Source organism: Myxocyprinus asiaticus, chromosome 50 (assembly GCF_019703515.2).
Source record: "Myxocyprinus asiaticus isolate MX2 ecotype Aquarium Trade chromosome 50, UBuf_Myxa_2, whole genome shotgun sequence".
Classification (NCBI taxonomy): domain Eukaryota; kingdom Metazoa; phylum Chordata; class Actinopteri; order Cypriniformes; family Catostomidae; genus Myxocyprinus; species Myxocyprinus asiaticus.
The window spans coordinates 25,740,849-25,760,697 of NC_059393.1; the positions used below are offsets into that span (position 1 = coordinate 25,740,849).

Below are 19,849 nucleotides of genomic sequence, written 5' to 3' on the forward strand. Positions count from 1 at the left end.
CCAGTATGTCACAGTCTGAGTCAGTTCTATGCCCTGAGAGAGATGAGGGTCATCGGGATGTGTTTCTGCCACAGATACGCAAACCAACACAACAACCAACTACTCGCCCAATACACAGGTAACTCAACACACAGCTGATAAACACACACTTTAACCCAACACAGAGTTAATGGGTGTGTTTGGGTTGTGTAGGTGGGTGGTGTGTGTGAATGTCAGCATAACACCGCTGGTTTCAACTGTGACCGATGTGACGATCTCTATAAGACCTGCCGTGGAGACCAGCGGAGAACGGCAACACACACACCTGTAAACGTACGTTCACACACTGACTAAATGTTTGTTCAGAATACTAGTGTACTGCTCACTGCATACTGCATAATATTTACTGTATACTGCATTCTGTTTTCAAAAAATACCGTATGAAGCTTTTCAAACAGCAGTATGCTACACTGTCACGTAACCTCAATATGTTGCATGTTTAACCCTTGTGCGACCTTCGGGACATTTTTGTCTTTTTCATTTGTGGTTTTTTGATCATTTTTGTTGTGTTAATGCCAATGGCATAAATTTTGCCAAAGGTGTGTATTTTTGGGGGGAATGTTGATATTTTAACCTCAGTTCCTATAATACATCTATAATACACTGTGTACACAAAATAGTTACACTCAGGACCTTCAGGACAAAAATGTCCCCATTGAAACCCATTAAAACTGCAATTTTTGATCCCAGTGCCATTAAAGCATAAAATCATGAATTCTATGATATTATGCTTTCATTCCGGAGCCCTGGATTCAATATGTAAATTTGTAACATTTTCCACCAGATGGCGCCATTTTTCTCATGTTTAGCCTATGGAGCAAATGCAAGCTTTTCCCCTATTCTCTGTTTGCTGTATTATAGAGCACTGCAGGACAACTGAATAAATTATGCAGCTAATATTGTGTGTGTGTGTGTTGTTGTTGTTGGTGTTGTTTTTCTGACACTGCACAAACAATTATAATGTATCAAAATCAATGTTGTTGCTATTCATTGACATATCCCAGACTGCGATAATCCCCCCCAATAAATCTACTTAGCATTTAGTATATGGAAAATAATTCATTTTTTGTGTGTGTGTGTGGGGGGGGGGTTTATATATAAAAAAAACAACAGTGGCTTTATATAAACAAACTGGCATTTAAAGGGTTAAAATTCTGAAGATGAATGAATATTTGGTAGTTATGATCTGGACTGATGTTGGTTAAAAAAATTAACTAATTGAAAGTGGAAAATAATATTAATATATAATATTATTATGGCAGTTTTTTGATGCAGACATTTTTGTCCTCTAAAGTTACTTTTTTAAATTGATGCACAAGGGTTAACATTAAATAACATACAAGACAATAACATACAATAGTCCACCAAATATCGTTCTGCGCTAAATGTTCTACTATAATATAATGAAATGTGATTTATATCGCTTGCCATATAAAATCATTTAGTTTTTATTTCTTATTAAATTGTATTTTGGCTGTATAGTTATGGGATCTACCAGCAGAGGTCGCCAACACTCTCACTGACCACTTTAAACAGGCTACCAACACAGGGGGCGGTACTTACAGAAGTTAAGACACGCCCATCGGCTGACGTCACTCTCCATACTCACTCACTCACTCACTCACACTCGCTCCAGATGATCAGCAGCGCATTCACTGTCTCACCTGCACGTGCAGGAGTTTTTGTCTGCTGTCCAGGTGATGAACAACACACATCTTCATCTTCATCAGTGTTACCTGAAGGTCTGTAGCTGCTCATGGAGTCTGACGCGTCCGGACGAGCTCCGGAGGATGTTTCGGGTGTTGTGAAGCGTCAGGCGGTGAAGAGACACCATCACAAACACAACCTCAAACACAGATATGACTTTCTGGAGACTCTTGGTAAAGGCACGTACGGACGAGTGAAGAAAGCCACGGACCGATCCGGCAGAACGGTGAGAATATAAATACTGTATACTGTGAATCAGTGGCGTACCCAAGGGTGGGCCGGGGTGCAGAAATAATGCATTATTGATGCATTAAAAGCAGAATTAATGCATTATTGATGCATGATGCATTAAAAGCAGAATTAATGCATTATTGATGCATGATGCATTAAAAGCAGAATTAATGCATTATTGATGCATGATGCATTAAAAGCAGAATTTTTTTTTTTTTTTTTTACTAATGTTCTGGGTGGGCCTGGGTCTAATTTGAGTGGACCCAGGCCCACCCAGAATATAAGTAAAAAAATGCATTCATTCTGCTTTCTGAACTGTTTGAATGAGCTGGATTTCAACTTTTCTGGAGAAGTTGGAGAAAAAAAATTTGGGGCAAAAATGCATCATATTTATACATAAAATAGTAACACTTAAGGTTCCATACATTAACGTTTATGCATTAAATATCATGAACAGTAAAAATTCTGATAAGATGTATTAATTTAGCCTAATATTAATTTATATATACTAGCTATTGTTCATTTTAGTTAATAGTTCATAATGCATTAACTAATGTTTAACTACACATCTATTAATGTTAAAATGCATTAGCAAATATTAACCAAAATTAACAAGTGCTGTAAAGGTATTGATGTAATGTAAATGTAAACATCCTTATTGGTGGTGTTACCGAGAATACATCGTAACATTCATGAAGAACAGGTAAAGGACTCGAGTCACAGGAGAGCTGTATTCATTTTCAGACGTAATTTCATATTCTCATGACATTTATGATAATTGCTGCTCTTTTATGAGTTTTATGACACACATGGATGGATTTTGAATTTTTCTGCATGAGGTTTTTACATGCACACTCACTGAATGTCCCGTGTGTTTTATACGTGCACTTGTTTCAGTTCAAGCTACTTGTTGGGGTCAGTTTGTTAAAAGTGTTTGTTAAAATGGACTTACTAGTAAATAATGTTCGTAATCATGTCAAACGATTTTCTTATTACAAACAAACAATTCCAAAAAGTTTCTATTAGAGGTTTGGCTGTGAAAATATAATTAGCTACATTGAAAAACAATAGAAGCCAATGAGATTGTCAGAAATATAGTGAAACATCACTGTGTGTGTGTGTGTGCCTTGTTGTCTTTTGTGTGACACGTATATGTTCATATATGACACACACACAGTTGAGACACTTTCCTTTAAAGCTTAAGCAAACACAAAACAGGTTCTGCGTTGCCGCCCAGTCTTTAGAAATAACCTTTAAATAGCCTGAGGGTCTATTCAAGCTTTGGTGACTTTATTTTTGTAAGGCTTAGTCACTCGCACGCACATTACAAATGTAATTTTGCACTATTTTAATATGAAACAACATGGGTGAATATGATGAAACATGTCTAGAGATTGGAAAATATATATATGTTTTTGTTATCCCCTTTCTCTCCCCAATTTTGGAATACCCAATTCCCACTACTTAGTAGGTCCTCGTGGTGGCGCGGTTACTCACCTCAATCCGGGTGGTGGAGGACAAGTCTCAGTTGTCTCCACTTCTGAGACCGTCAATCCGTGCATCTTATCACGTGACTCGTTGTGCATGACACCGCGGAGACTCACAGCATGTGGAGGCTCATGCTACTCTCCACGATCCACACACAACTTACCACACGCCCCATTGAGAGCGAGAACCACTAATCACGACCACGAGGAGGTTACCACATGTGACTCTACCCTCCCTAGCAACCGGGCCAATTTGGTTGCTTAGGAGACGCGGCTGGAGTCATTCAGCACGCCCTGGATTCGAACTCGCGACTCTCAGCGTCAATACTCGCTGAGATACCCAGGCCCCCAATATGTCATGTAATTTTTCTTAAAGAAAATTGACTTTTTTGCATTGTAACATTATTTTCATAATCAATTAAGCACTTTTAAATTCTGAATTTCCATTACTGTAATGGAAAAACTGTACTGTGAAAAAAAAAAATATATATATATATATATATATTATTGAAATCGTAGTGTTATTTGTTATACTAACTTTTATGTAGGCTAATTTATATTAATAAAAATGGCATTACAGTAAAAATGACCGTATTCTAGTAATGAGAGTCTAATAATGAGAATTAAAAACTCAAAAACATCCAGACGCACTGCGGTAGTGAGAATTTGAGGGTGAAAATGTGCTTAATTGTCATGAAAATAATGTACCGATGCAAAAAACTAATCGTAATGGTCCTAAAATAGGCTTAATTGTCTTTATGTAAAATATAATCAGTTATTGTTTCCTCTTGATTTTTGGGTTGAAATGTGGCCCGTGAGATTCACCCATAGATTGACTCTTAGCGTGTTTTGTGCATGTATGACTTGTAAAGTTTCACTCTGTTGAGGACAGTAAACAGAGTAAATCAGTGTGTTTTGAACAGGTGTAGCACTGAATATTGCGATGCCTTCCCCGAGCGTGGGCTTGTTTTCCGAGCAGAGATGTTGCGTTACATAAGTGGCATGTGTGTATGTGAAATGCAGAGAAGCATGAGTAGATGCATGTCAGATAGTGAACAACCACTCCCTTGTGCCTGCCAGACAAAGAGTTTACTAGAAAAGAGAAAATCAACACGTCTTAATTACTCCGCAGGTTTACAAATCTCCACAATCTCACCTAACTTGCGTAAGACAGGTATCAGTCCATATTTGGCCTTACAATGCCTCTAAACAGGTTTTGTTTGGTGTTATGAGGGCGCTTCAGGGCATTTATGGGGTTTTAGGTCGCATTTACAACCATATGTATGAAAATACAATCTGACATGACCTCTAAAGCTCTATTTAGCAAGTGGCAACCCAACACAGTCTCAAAATCGTTCTTAATGTCCTTAAAATGAAGCTTTAGAATCTATTTATATTGCCATGAACTACATAGGACCAACAATATGCTCAATTATTAACACGGCATAGACTGAATTGTAAAATCGACGAATTTCGATGGCTCTCGGCAGCCAATAATTCATGGCTTGAAACACATTGTGGTTGACTTAGTATGTGCATTGTTTTCAAAGGATGTCACACAAGCTGTCCATGTTGACTTCTGCCTAATTTGGCTAGTCTCCAGCGGGTGACAGATGAATTTGTGTCGAAATACCGTGGAGTCCAATCAAACTCCAAAAAGTGCATTTATAATAACAAAATTAAGACATTAGCAGTGCAGATTTCTGTGTCTTTTGCCTTTCAACTCACCACTTGTACTTATCACTCAATTATGGTGTTCGTTATCGCTTTAGCTCTGTCTGAGCTTGCACTGCTTGAACGCCGTGGCTACACTAAGCTCCCGTAAGCTCAAGAGACACATGTGGATGATGTCGCCGCAAGTGAGTCATCATGTTAGATGTGCTTCCTGAGCAGGACCGCTGATAAGGGTGGACGACTAGACCTTTTGTCCCAGGCCCGGGCTTGAGGGGGGGCCCACAGAAAGGCTGTTCCATATTGTATATCGCATCTAAGCATGTTCAGCGGGAGACGCGGATATAAACACGGAGGCAGCGTGCGAAAGTGAAAGCCTTTAGGGCAGCGTGCACGTTGATGAAAGAACCATCTGCATAAACTTTGCATGCATTAATCTGACCCGCAGATTCTCGAGTACCGTGTGGCGCTCTGTTCTGTGAAGTTTTGCTAACGTGCGTGTTGCTCCACAATTTTAGTTCCACGCGGTTTGTGTTGTTCGTTATATGTTGTTTTAATATTGGTTTCACTCATGCTAAGATATGTAATCATACGTGTGACTGCGTGTACCGTACCAAAGGCCCTGTATCCGCTCGGTTCGGCGCTGATTCATGTCCCGTTGCAGCCCTACTAACTTTCGGACATAGACAAACTCTTGACAAACTTTACCTATCTTGTTGCATTTTATTATTTTAAAATGTGCATTGTTTTCTTCCTGCAACACATTTTTGGGACTTGACGCACCAGTTGAGAACCGCTGATTTACAACCGGACGTATATAAAAACACGAATCAGACGTGACTTGTAAAGTTCTTCTGTAAACTTTCCTGGAGCTCTAGAATGAACCACTCAGATCTTCAGTGTTGGGATTGTGGGGGTGTTGCTCAGGTGAGGGGCAGGAAGAGATGTGAAAATGTCTGGAGCCACATTCCAACATTCCAGCTTGAGGTCACCAGAACAGCAGGAGCCGGCCGGAGCAGAGATAGTTTTAAACAACATGTCTCTATGATGCATCTGTTTGTTAGGAAAAGATACTGCAGGATGATGAGTGACTGTGACGTCAGCTCAGACTCATTCACATTCTTCAGGAGAAATCACAGTTTGGTGTCAATCATGTGTTTTCACTGTCCTATTATTGACGTCAAACATGATATTTGGTTTTGCCAATGGAAATATGCTAGTGGTTCACTAACAATGAAAGTACTAAAAAGGACCGTGGTAACACCATGCTTTTTTAGGACATTTCACCATGTTAATACCATTTTTTTTGGACATGGTTCCATGATAATACCATTTTTTTTGGATGTTCACCATTTTTCAGACATGGTGACACTATGTTTTTTGGACATGGTTCCATGATAATACCATATTTTTTCAGACATGGTAACACCATGTTTTTTTTTGGATATTCACCATGTTAATACCATATTTTTTCAGACATGGTAACTGTTTTTTGGACATGGTTCCATAATAATACCATATTTTTTTGGATATTCACCATGATAATACCATATTTGTTCAGACATGGTTCCATGTTAATACCATTTTTTTAGATATTCACCATGTTAATACCGTATTTTTTGGACATGGTTCCATGTTAATACCATTTTTTTAGATATTCACCATGTTAATACCATATTTTTTGGACATGGTTCCATGATAATACCATTTTTTTAGATATTCACCATGTTAATACCAGATTTTTTGGACATGGTTCCATGATAATACCATATTTTTTCAGACATGGTAACACCATGTTTTTTTTTTGGATATTCACCATGTTAATACCATATTTGTTCAGACATGGTAACTGTTTTTTGGACATGGTTCCATGTTAATACCATATTTTTTGGACATGGTTCCATGTTAATACCATTTTTTTAGATATTCACCATGTTAATACCATATTTTTTGGACATGGTTCCATGATAATACCATTTTCTTTGGATGTTCACCATTTTTCAGACATGGTGACACTATGTTTTTTGGACATGGTTCCATGTTAATACCATATTTTTTCAGACATGGTGACACTATGTTTTTTGGACATGGTTCCATGATAATACCATTTTTTTAGATATTCACCATGTTAATACCATATTTTTTGGACATGGTTCCATGATAATACCATTTTCTTTGGATGTTCACCATTTTTCAGACATGGTGACACTATGTTTTTTGGACATGGTTCCATGTTAATACCATATTTGTTCAGACATGGTAACTATTTTTTGGACATGGTTCCATGTTAATACCATTTTTTTAGATATTCACCATGTTAATACCATATTTTTTGGACATGGTTCCATGATAATACCATTTTCTTTGGATGTTCACCATTTTTCAGACATGGTGACACTATGTTTTTTGGACATGTTTCCATGATAATACCATATTTGTTCAGACATGGTGACACTATGTTTTTTGGACATGATTCCATGATAATACCATTTTTTTTTGGGATATTCACCATGTTAATACCATATTTTTTGGACATGGTTCCATGATAATACCATATTTTTTCAGACATGGTGACACTATGTTTTTTGGACATGTTTCCATGATAATACCATATTTTTTTCAGACATGGTGACACTGTTTTTTGGACATGGTTCCATGATATTAATAGTAGAAATGACTATGAAGGTAGGACCGTTGTGTTCTTATTCATTGGAGTACCATGTGAATACCGTGGTACATAAATATGGTAATAATTCAATACCAGTGTAAGAAATTAACTAGGACTTAGGGCAAAAATGCCCCAGATATTTCAAATGTGCCTAAAAGTCAATTCCTGTGTTTTTGGAAACATTTGACAAACATGTCTTGAAGCATTTGATATATTCCTTAATATTCTTATCTATAGTGCATTTTAACAGCTACACTATTTTTTCATTTTATGTTAAGTACATTTGACAATTAACAGCAATAATTGTTCAGATTGGGAATAGCATTAGTGTACTTTTTTGTAAGGGTGTCTAGATGACAGCAGCTTGTTTAATGTAAATTATTTTTTATTATAATTGGTATTTTTTAGTTTGCACGATTGGTTTCACCATATTTTCCATTTGGAAACGATTAAGTTGGTTACTGTTTAATAAAGTTGGTTTTTATTTCAACCTTCAAACCCAAAACAGGGAAGTAGGAAATTAAATTGACCTTTAGTAGTCATTGTCTCTCCTCAAAACTCTCAAGCCAAGAAATATCAGTCAGGGGTTTTCCTTCAGTACTCCCCGTGCTTCTACAGCAAACACCTACAGTACGACAGTTTCCTTCAGTCTAGTTTCCTCTTTGGCTAAAACAATGTGAGTGACACAACACAACAAATCTAGAACTTTCCCATGATAAAGGTGCGTTCAAGCTGACAGTGATTAAAACGTTGGAGGTTGCCAAGTCTCTGGGCTGTTGGTTGCAAGGAAGCGTTCCTACATGTCCATGCCAAGAGACTGGTCACATGACCTCCACTGTTGGTAGTCACTGTATCGGGTTCAACTGTCGCATCGCCAACGGTCGCTCAAGCCACCTTGAATCCATCGCCAACTCCTACTAAAATAAATTACTTCAAATCGCTTTGTCATGACATATTGGTGTCAGTGTGAGCGTTTGGTCACATACCGGCATCATTTGCACAAACCCTTGCATCAACAGATTCACAGTGTTCCCTGACGTAGTGTTGGCGTCATTAATCAATGAAGCATTCTAGGGGTTTTTCGCCTCATTGCATTGAGCCGCTCAACCTCAGTGTAGAGGTGTGTAATTCTGAGTTAGGTTTGTTTTGCATTAAGTTGAGTAGAAGTGAATGTTTTGATTTGCTTTAATTGTTCTGAACAAGTTGAGACATGCGTTGTTGTAATTACCCTCTGAATCCCCTTTCCGCACAGATAAGAGAAGAATCTTCTCAAACCCCACCGGCATGTCTAAAAACATCTCTCACAGGAAAGACACAGTCGATTCTTCTGATAACATGCTAGATGTGTGACTAATTTAGCTATTTTGGGACTTTTGGAAAATTGAGATTGCAATTGCACTTTCAGACATTTCCTGTCAGTCGGGACAGGAAAAATGTAGAAACCAGCAGTTTTTGATAAACTCAGCAGTGCAAACAAAGGTTTTCCTGTAAGTACCATGAAAACAGGAATTCATGGAAAAACTCATGCAAATGCTGTATCTACAGTGATAATAAATTTTTCTAGCTATGCTAAATGCTTAACCCTTGTGCGACAATAAAAGTTACTCAGAGGTCCTTAGAGGACAAAAATGTCCACATAAAAAACTGCCATAATAATATTATATATTAATATTATTTTTTAATTAATTAATTTTTTTAACCAACATCAGTCCTGATCATAACTACCAAATATTCACTCATCTTCAGGATTTTAACCCTTTAAATGCCAGTTTGTTTACATAATGCTACTGTTGTTTTTTACACACACACACACACACACACACACACACACACATTTCTCAATACACACTCTGACATCCATACCAACACACACACACAATCTTATCTGCATCATTTATTCAATTGTCCTGCAGTGCTCTATAATACAGAAAACAGAGAATAGGGGAAAAGCTTGTATTTGCTCCATAGGCTAAACATGAGAAAAATGGTGCCATCTGGTGGAAAGTGGAAAATATTAAAAATGTAAATGTTGAAGCCAGGGCTCCGGAATGAAAGCATAATATCATAGAATTCCTGATTTTATGCTTTAATGGCACTGGGATCAAATATTGCAGTTTTAATGGGTTTCAATGGGGACATTTTTGTCCTGAAGGTCCTGAGTGTAACTATTTTGTGTACACAGTGTATTATAGATGTATTATAGGAACTGAGGTTGAAATATCAAAATTACCCTAAAAATACACACCTTTGGCTGAATTTATGCCATTGGCATTAACACAGCTAAAATGATTGAAAAGATAAAAATGAAAGATAAAAATGTCCCGAAGGTCGCACAAGGGTTAATCAGCTTAATATCTGATTCGTGAACAGATCATTAATTTAATCGTTTTTGTGTTTTTCAGCGAATCGGTCAGAATGAAAATGATTTTAAGGCTTTCTCCAGTAATCGCTCATTGTAATTAATGTTGGAACCCAGTATTGCGTCCGTATAAAGTTCATTCTGACTAGCTGGACAATAAGACGAGTGTTGTGAAATTCCTCTTGATTTAGGACGGGTTTGAGTCCAGGACTGTTTGTCCATCTGTTGTCTCATTCCCGACCCTGAATAGACACACACAAATACATGCTGTGGAATCTCAAACATCCATGCGTGATAACACACACTGTTGATATTCGCATACAGACTCACAAAAGGCCTCACACTGTAAGACAATAAGCGGCAGAGACACAAAAGGCAATATGCAAACTCACCCTCACATATGTAAAACGCCTCACACGCTCACATGAGGAGACTTTCCACTCTTTTGTTTTCCATTGACATCATCCAGTTCAAACAGATGGTAAACAAGTTCAACACTGACATGATCAGGAGGGAGTTAACCCCCAGTGACATCTACGATATTTCCCTCACTAACGTTTCACCAAACTGCAGCTGTTGTTACTACTGTAAAATCATAATAAATACGTACAATTCGTTGTAAATACATTTGTACTTTAATTAGATTGAATGCGACATTTTACATTTAAATAAAGCCCACTAACTGTAGTAATTATGGTATTTTGGTGGAAACTATAATTACCATAGTAAACTTTGTTAGGTTTGAAAAATGTCTAATGTTTAATTAAAGGATTTAATGTTGTGAAAGAATCAAAGATACGTGCTAAAATTTAATAAAAAGTGTTAATTTTTTTTTTTTTTATCTCTTAATTATAGCTGGGCAATAAATTGAATATTTATAGTGTATATTAACCAATTTTGTGAATATCGTTTTTAACGCGAGTTTTATTTAGCCTTTAAGTTTCTTGAAGTGTGCGTCAGTTTTATGAACGTTATGATGATATTTTATACGAGATATTTTATATTCATTTATTAAAATATTTTTATTTTATCAAATAAAATATTTTATAAAAGCATTTTTATTTTATAAAATAAAACAAATATTTTTATTTTATAAAATAATATTTTATATGCTATTTTATATCCAATTCCTTTTTAATAAATCAAAACACTAATGATTAATTTGCGTGGAATCTTACATATTTAATTATTTATTTATTTTTTAAATGCCTGTATCTGTTTGTAAATATTGCTGTTTTTTTTACTATAGATTATTATATTGGGAAAAAAATATTAAATATAATTCTTCGGTGTTTTCAGTAAAAAACTGTGTGGAAAACGTGCCGTGATTATTTTTAACTAGATTTTACTGTCTTTTAAAAAGGTTGAATCTATTTGGCTACGATGGTTGTTTGGTTGAAATGATTGAAAAACAGATGACTCTCTTTAAGCCATTTTAAAGTGAACACATTAATATAGAGAGATCTACTTTTCACCTGAATTGAAGTGTTCATATTCAGTGTTTGTGTGTTTATGTCTTTTTCAGGTGGCCATCAAATCCATCCATAAGGACAAAATCAAAGACGAGCAGGACTGGATTCACATTCGTCGTGAAATCGAGATCATGTCGTCACTCAGTCACCCGCACATTATTAGCATATATGAAGGTGTGTAATAACAAGCTGCCGTTATGTGATAGTTTTACTGTGTTTATATTGTGTAATCAGATATCTGTTATTACTGGCAATAAATAACAGCTTCTACCCTGTCACACCAACCTCTTTGTTCAGATTATGTAATTAAGAGTGTTTAGTTGCTCTGATGCGCCACATGAACAATTAAACAATTAAAAATTCCTCCCAATGCTCATTAGCATAACACTAAAAATTATCATATGAATTTTAATAAATGTTTTCATCATGGAATAATTTGTATAGAATTTAAAGCTGAAGTGTGCAGTTTATTTGAATATTAAAAAAAACGTATAATACTTTATAAATAGTCCTAAAAATAGGCGTAATTTTTTCTTTATGCAAAAAACAAAAGAACTATATTTTCCTATTTTATTTATAATTATTTTTGTTTTTAGAAAATGATTATTTCTTTCTTTTAATTTTGAGGTGGAATATGTGCTTGTGAGATTTACCAGAGTATGTGTTTGTGTTGCAGTGTTTGAGAATAAGGATAAGATCGTGATCGTGATGGAGTACGCGAGCAAAGGAGATCTGTACGACTACATCAGCGATAGACAGACGATCACCGAGACAGAAGCAAGACATTTCTTCAGACAGATCGTCTCTGCTGTCCACTACTGTCACAGGGTGAGAACACATGCGTTCTGTTTCTATTACATCCATGCTTATATGTTTTAGTTTGAAAATGCATTAATTTGACTATCACCCCTGGAGTTGTGAGGTTGAATCCAGGGTGTGCTGAGTGACTCTAGCCAGGTCTCCTAAGCAACCAAATTGGCCCGGTTGCTAGGGAGGGTAGAGTCACATGGGGTAACCTCCTCGTGGTCGTGATTAGTGGTTCTCGCTCTCAATGGGGCGTGTGGTGAGTTGTGTGTGGATCGTGGAGAGTAGCATGAGCCTCCACATGCTGTGAGTCTCCGCGGTGTCATGCACAACGAGTCACGTGATAAGATGCACGGATTGACAGTCTCAGAAGCGGAGGCAACTGAAACTTGTACTCCGCCACCCGGATTGAGGTGAGTAACCGCGCCACCACGAGGACCTACTAAGTAGTGGGAATTGGGCATTCCAAAATGGGAGAAAAGTGGATAAAAAATAAATAAAAAGCATTAATATCGCTACGTTTATGGCCTTAATCCACACTGGAATGGCATTTTCCTCCACCGAAAACAGCGTTTCGAAAACTCTCTCCATTATTGCATACTTGGCTAAACAATAACGTTAGGAAACTGAAAATGTGCTCATATGGATGTACAATATATGTAGCATTACATTCTTAATATCTGCATTTATTAAAATTCAAACAATACGCTCCAGATTACAAAAGTAATAACTCATGTTTTCAGAATTTTTAGCGAACATTAAAATGTACTTAACATTATTTTTTAACAATGCACAATATATCGGCAATATATCGGTATCGGCCGATATGATTTAAAAAAAAAACATTTATTATGTGTTCTTTCTCTTTTTTTATTTTTTATTTTCTCCCCTTTTTCTCTCCAATTTGGAATGCACAATTCCCAATGCGCTCTAAGTCCTCTTGGTGGCGTAGTGACTCGCCTCAATCAGGGTGGCAGAGGACAAGTCTCAGTTGCCTCCACTTCTGAGACCGTCAATCCGCGCATCTTATCACGTGACTCGTTGTGCATGACACCGCGGAGACTCACAGCATGTGGAGGCTCATGCTACTCTCCACGATCCACACACAACTTACCACACGCCCCATTGAGAGCGAGAACCACTAATCACGACCACGAGGAGGTTACCCCATGTGACTCTACCCTCCCTAGCAACCGGGACAATTTGGTTCCTTAGGAGACCTGACTGGAGTCACTCAGCACGCCCTGGATTCAAACTCACGACTCTAGGGGTGGTAGTCAGCGTCAATGCTAACCGTATCTGCACACCCACAAAACACTGTTAATAATTGCATTCTGTCAACTACAAAAGTCTAGAAGACCAAATACTAGTCAGACGTAATCTGAATAATTGTCTTTGACAAGTCTTTTGTGCCCTGAGGAGGTGTCAGAGATCACAAACCCACAACGACATCTCTGTGACACGCTGAGCACGCAGAACGCAGGGTTGCATAACGCGCATTAAATGCTGCATGGCTGAACACAGTCAACAGCGAGAGAGAGACAGTCGAGTCTCAGACAGACAGCGTCAGGGCCAAAGGCCACACATACACACACAGTGCTCTCATGCATGCATGCACACGCTAATGCGACCGCAGGAACACGCTGAACAGTATTCTGATCATCCAGAACAATAGCTCAAATAACACCACAGTTTTAAAGTTCTGTAAGACTGATTAACCACAAACACACCCAGAAAAATGCTCTGAGGGATCTGAAACTAATCTGAAATTTACATATTATGAAACAGATAGTTCTCTTAATTCTGATTGGATGAGCCACATTTAAAGCTATTGTAAAGTGACCACAAATGCACACCTGCGGTTTCTAGATTGCAACCGCAAGCTCTTAAGAGTTCAGACTGTATTCATATATATTGCTTTATTCCAATATACCTCATTTATAAACATCAGTAGCTCTCTTGGCTTATTTCTGTAGGTACACAGTGAAAACACAACATGATAAAATGTCTGAACTGTCCATTATTGGCACGGTGGCATTTCGAAACATGTTTTGGTTGCACAGCTAAATGAGGTGAAGGGGGATTTGCTTCAGATGGAGGGAGGTTTGCCCTCCTGCAGAGAATCATCGTCATGCATTACTGGCATTCCACATGCGACTCGCCCATTCTGCTCTCCTGCGGCCTAAATGCTCCCACCGTGTCCGTGCCCTTATTTAGAGATCGTTAAAAGATAAAAGAGTGACTGTTGCGAAACCCTGAACAGCTGAAAACAATGAACGTTTAAGAGAAACAACAGGGATGTCTTTACTGTAAATTTGTTGGTGTAATTCTGCCAAGTGTGTTTCAGGAAGTGTTTTGTCAAAATTATGAAAGTGAGAGTCATTTAGAAGTGAAAGTAAATTCCTGTTCTGTTGGTCAGGAATTTCCCTACCATTCCATTTCCACTAACAGGAACCTTTTATCGTTATTAATGTAAGTGCTGCATCATTTAATAATCAATAGGGGAGACTGTGTCACAGTGATGTTATCGCAACTGTGGTCTCTAATGGCTTATTGCTTTTTTTGGGGGGGGGTTTTCCCCTTTTTCTCCCAATTTGGAATGCCCAATTCCCAATGCGCTCTAAGTCCTCGTGGTCGCATAGTGATTTGCCTCAGTCCGGGTGGCGGAAGACGAATCCCAGTTGCCTCCGCGTCTGAGACAGTCAACCCGCGCATCTTATCACGTGGCTTGTTGAGCGCGTTGCCACGGAGACATAGCGCGTGTGGAGGCTTCACGCCATCCACCGCGGCAACCACGCTCAATTCACCATGCGCCCCACCGAGAACAAACCACATTATAGCGACCACGAGGAGGTTACCCCATGTGACTCTACCCTCCCTAGCAACCGGGCCAATTTGGTTGCTTACAAGACCTGGCTGGAGTCACTCAGCACGCCCTGGGATTCGAACTAGCGAACTAGCGAACTCCAGGGCTGGTAGCCAGCGTATTTTACCACTGAGCTACCCAGGCCCCCCAGTGGCTTATTGCTTTTATAAAACAGTGGCAACAGCAATATGATAAAACATATCAATAAACAAATGCTCGATGAAGAGCTACATTTATTCTTAACGTATCACAGAATTCGATTTTGAGATAAAAGTGATGGAAAAGTGGAATATGAATGTTTCAAGTTTTTTGGCAGTGCAATATCTATAAAATTAAATAGTCATGAAACAGTCAGAACTGTCTTTTAATTAGTAAATATGTCTGTCTTCTTTAACAGAACGGGATTGTCCATCGCGACCTAAAGTTGGAGAACATCCTGCTGGACAGCAACGGCAACATCAAAGTAAGTTCAAGATGGAATAAATGTTTAATTCACACACACGGTTAACACACGTCCAATCATTTGGCTTCAGGTTTGAAACATGAGCAGAACACATCGTTTGTAAAACCATGAGAATGATTTCAATGTGGAAACTTGGCCAGACCTAAATGTGTTTTCTCTGTTGGGACTTTCCAAGTCTATTTAAGACATTACATCTCTGATACTAAGAGGACATAAAACAAATATCTATCTTTTGTCAGATTGCCGACTTCGGGCTGTCCAACCTTTACCAGGGTGATAAATTCCTGCAGACGTACTGCGGCAGTCCTCTGTACGCTTCCCCAGAGATCGTGAACGGAAGGCCGTATAGGGGACCAGAAGTGGACTGTTGGTCTCTCGGCGTTCTGCTCTACACGCTTATACACAAAGCCATGCCTTTTGATGGACAAGACCACAATAACCTGGTCCAACAGATCAGCACCGGAGACTACCGCAAACCCACCAAACCATCTGGTGAGGCCCATATGAGATAAAGGAAGCGACTGAAACTCAAATGACCTCCTTTGAGTGCTGTTTGAAAGGCGTTTAAAATACATATGCCAGAAGTGTAGGATCCCTCCTGGTCTCCAGGGACACAAGACTCGCACCAACATAACGGTGTTGACTTGTGTTAATTTGTTGGTGCTTTATTGGTAGAGCTTATCTATTTCTAACTGATATCACTCTGAATTGCATGCGTGCCATGTGCTGGCCGTGGCCATCTGATGCATGAAAACTAAAGCACATGGAGTTGCTCTAGATAAGGGCGTCTCCTAATATATTCAATGTAAACAACAATAACAGTGCAGACCATTGGTGGGGACCAACAGTAGAGTGGCTAACTACATTGATGAAACTACATTCAAGTTTTTCACTTAAATATTATGGAAAATCAAATTATATTCAAATTTTAAAGACACTCTGGCCTGTATGTCATTGCCAAAAATCCAATGCACATATTCACATTCAAATGTGCATTTTATCCTAAATTCGACAAATATTAAAATTTTATTTGGACATTTTAACTATCAGATTATATACTTGATCTCCATTAGAGTGACAGAATTTAACTAATTGAACTACATTAAACATAAATATTTGCAACTAATACAACTAGATACAGTTGAAAACATAGTGACGAACAGCAGTATTTAATTAAGCATTTTAATACTAAAAAGAAGTATAATGCTGCTCTAAAAATTAATTGGTGAATAATTGTTTTTTATCCATTTAATTTACTCTGTAAATGTTTGAATAAACAGATTCACTAAATTTAATCGGGAGACTCTCGGTGTAAGATCGTGCATGCAAACGCACTTAATAATAATAATAATCCTCGTTTTCGCCCCTACAGATGCGTGTGGTTTGATCCGCTGGATGTTGATGGTGAACCCCGAGCGTAGAGCTACACTAGAGGAGATCGCTGGCCACTGGTGGCTCAACTGGGGTTATCAAAACCCCCTACTGTCCCAGAATGAGTGCGCAGCAGCTGTCCATCAGGCAGCCGGACATGCGTGTCAAACTGGTGGTCCAACCCGCATTGCGGACTGGCTGCGCCGCACCTCTCGTCCTCTTCTTGAGAGCGGATCAAAGATGCGCTGCCTGTTGCGGTCAGGCGGGGGCGCTGGAGGCGAGACGGTGACGCGTCAGCGCTCCATACGCAGGTCACGCAAAGAAAACAATGTTTCGCAGACCATGCAGGAAGGCTCCGCCCCTCGCCCCTCAAAAGGAATTCTGAAGAAGCGGGGAAGTCTGAAACAGAAACTGTCCGGTGACACCCAGGCTACGCCTTTGGAGGAGAAAAGTCCCAACACTTTCGCATTTAGCTCGACGTCTGCGGTGCCGTCTGCCCTGCCTCCGCCCCCTAAAGGGATCCTGAAGAAGCCACCCAAAAGAGAGTCGGGCTATTTTTCATCCTCCCCAGAGAGCGGTAACTCCAGCCAGACACTTCTGTGCCCGTCGCCCGCGCAGGGCCGTAAGGGAATCCTCAAACGTCACGGCAAGTTTTCCGGTGGCTTGCAGGAATTCGGCTCGCTGGATCAACTTGCACCTACCTTACCCACCGTGACCAGTAGACTCCGACCGACTGGAGCAATCAGCGAGGACAGCATCCTCTCCTCAGAGTCCTTCGACAGACTCGACCTACCTGATTGCGAGATTCCAGTCGCCAAAATGGAACGTCCAACAGGGGGCAACAGAATGCGAGGATGCGTTTCTGCCGACAATCTTCTTGACTTGAGGGACGTCAGTCCCGCTCAACGGCAGGGACATTGGGACATGGACATCGCCTCATACCGCGCAGGGGCGTCCCACAGCTCGTTCTCAATCGCTGACTGTGAGAACGTTACTCAGAATTACAAACAAGCTTCATGTGTCGCCGCAAGCTGAGGTGCTGGGTGCAAAATCTCTTGTCAGAGACGATGAACCTTTGTGTTCAAAAATGCAGACGGTTCTCAGGGGGGTCACAAGGAATTGACGCATTCTGGAGATTTAAGGATGGGCAGGAAACAGACCTCTGAGGCCTGTTAAGGAGATGCATTTCATTCTGATGGAAGAACAGCTTGTAATGTTGCATTTCAACTCTGTTTGCAACATGTAATACAATGGCTTTTATAATGTAGACTGGAATTGACAAAAGTGCCATTTTGTTTTTATCAACTGACCTGCTCCCATTGATGAACAACGTATTTGTTACCATATTAACTGTGATTTTTAAACGATTGTTTAGGGTGTTGGTTTGTTAAAAAGTACCAAAGACGATTATCTACAGTTCTGTTTGTTTTAAAGACCCCTGAATAGTGTCTGTTGATTGCACAAATGTACGCAACGAAGACAACAGCAGGTCACAGTAGCGTAAAGACGTACGATACTGGAGACCGAACGTGCAGAACAACACAATGTTCTGAAGGTACAAAAATAAGGCCGGTTTACTAGAGCGCCTTCCCACCAATTTGACTGCTACAACAAGTCAAAAACTCAGACGGAGATAATCAGCTATTGTTTGTTTATGAAGTCTGGACTTTCGTATCGTCTCAGTTTCACGATAAGATATAAATTGTGCAGATACGAGCTTTTAAACTGTACTTCCACGTAGCTGTTTATTTTGCCCTGAAAACTATTGTCCTCAAACAATTTTGGGACGTATAGTATTTAGATGCATGAAAAACATCTGGATATAAACATGTGTTTACTTATATTTATTAAAGGGATGGTTCACCCCAAAATGAAAATGGCAGAATCTTTTTAGGGCAAGTTCAATGAGAAATAAAGTCTGTTATTTCAGTCATAATAGTGTCATGTCAGGGTGTTTGATGGTTCATCATACAGTATTTGTAATCGTATCTGTCATCAAAGCGGCAGTGCTGTGGTTTCGGCTGTAATCTCTGTGGGTTTGTGGGGTGTTTAGATTTTGTTTGTTTGAGTTTCTGCGTGTTTGTTTGCCAAAGTGCCTGATCTGCACTGATGTTTCTTTCAATCAGTGGACCAATAAAACAACAGAAATTAAAGTGTGACTCTCTGTTCTTGTATGTAAGGGGAAAAACATCATTGTAATCTTATTATTCGATTTTCGTAGCAATTAAGCGACTTTAAAACCCCTCCCCCAATTGTCAGTATGCAAAAAGAGATTTTTTTTTTTAAGTCAAATTTTAAAGTGCACTTGTTAAGTATAATTATAAGTATGCATCATGGTAGTATTTGTTGTAAAATAATAATTTATGCTCATTTTAACTGTAAGACAGTATGATTTTGATAACTGTTTTACAGTGATCAGAAATTGGCGTGAAAATGTGCATAACTGTCATGAGAATAATATAATTTCTCATTTTTATTCGTTTGATTTTGGGGTGAAATGTGGATAATTCACCCTATCTGTGCACACACAAATCATTCACCATACTCATCTATAGTTTTTACGACTCTATCAATAACATTAATATCAAAGAAGAGTGTATTAAATTCAGCACTGAAGCAGTAGTGCTCGATTAGTATGTATGAGATGGTCTGATTGTTAATACAATTAAACCGGCTGTGTTTGCTTCTGTACCTTTAAGACTTCTATATGT

The 19,849-nt window shown here is 38.8% G+C and overlaps 1 protein-coding gene across 1 annotated transcript; it reads left to right on the top strand.

Moving 5' to 3' along the window:
• The first annotated feature begins 1,671 nt into the window (after window positions 1-1,671).
• Window positions 1,672-19,291, top strand: LOC127439123 (NUAK family SNF1-like kinase 2). Its single transcript, XM_051695205.1, has 6 exons — window positions 1,672-1,972; window positions 11,688-11,808; window positions 12,311-12,462; window positions 15,702-15,767; window positions 16,007-16,259; window positions 17,140-19,291. The coding sequence occupies exons 1-6, from the start codon at window positions 1,796-1,798 to the stop codon at window positions 18,171-18,173; spliced, it is 1,803 nt and encodes a 600-aa protein (XP_051551165.1). The 5' UTR covers window positions 1,672-1,795; the 3' UTR covers window positions 18,174-19,291.
• The last annotated feature ends 558 nt before the right edge of the window (window positions 19,292-19,849 follow it).

Bases quoted from the DNA above. Each gene is read 5' to 3' on its own strand.
- LOC127439123 (XM_051695205.1), top strand. From the start codon at position 1,796: ATGGAGTCTGACGCGTCCGGACGAGCTCCGGAGGATGTTTCGGGTGTT. The intron at 15,768-16,006 runs GTAAGTTCAAGA...ATCTTTTGTCAG, and splicing joins ACAGCAACGGCAACATCAAA to ATTGCCGACTTCGGGCTGTC. The intron at 16,260-17,139 runs GTGAGGCCCATA...TCGCCCCTACAG, and splicing joins CAAACCCACCAAACCATCTG to ATGCGTGTGGTTTGATCCGC.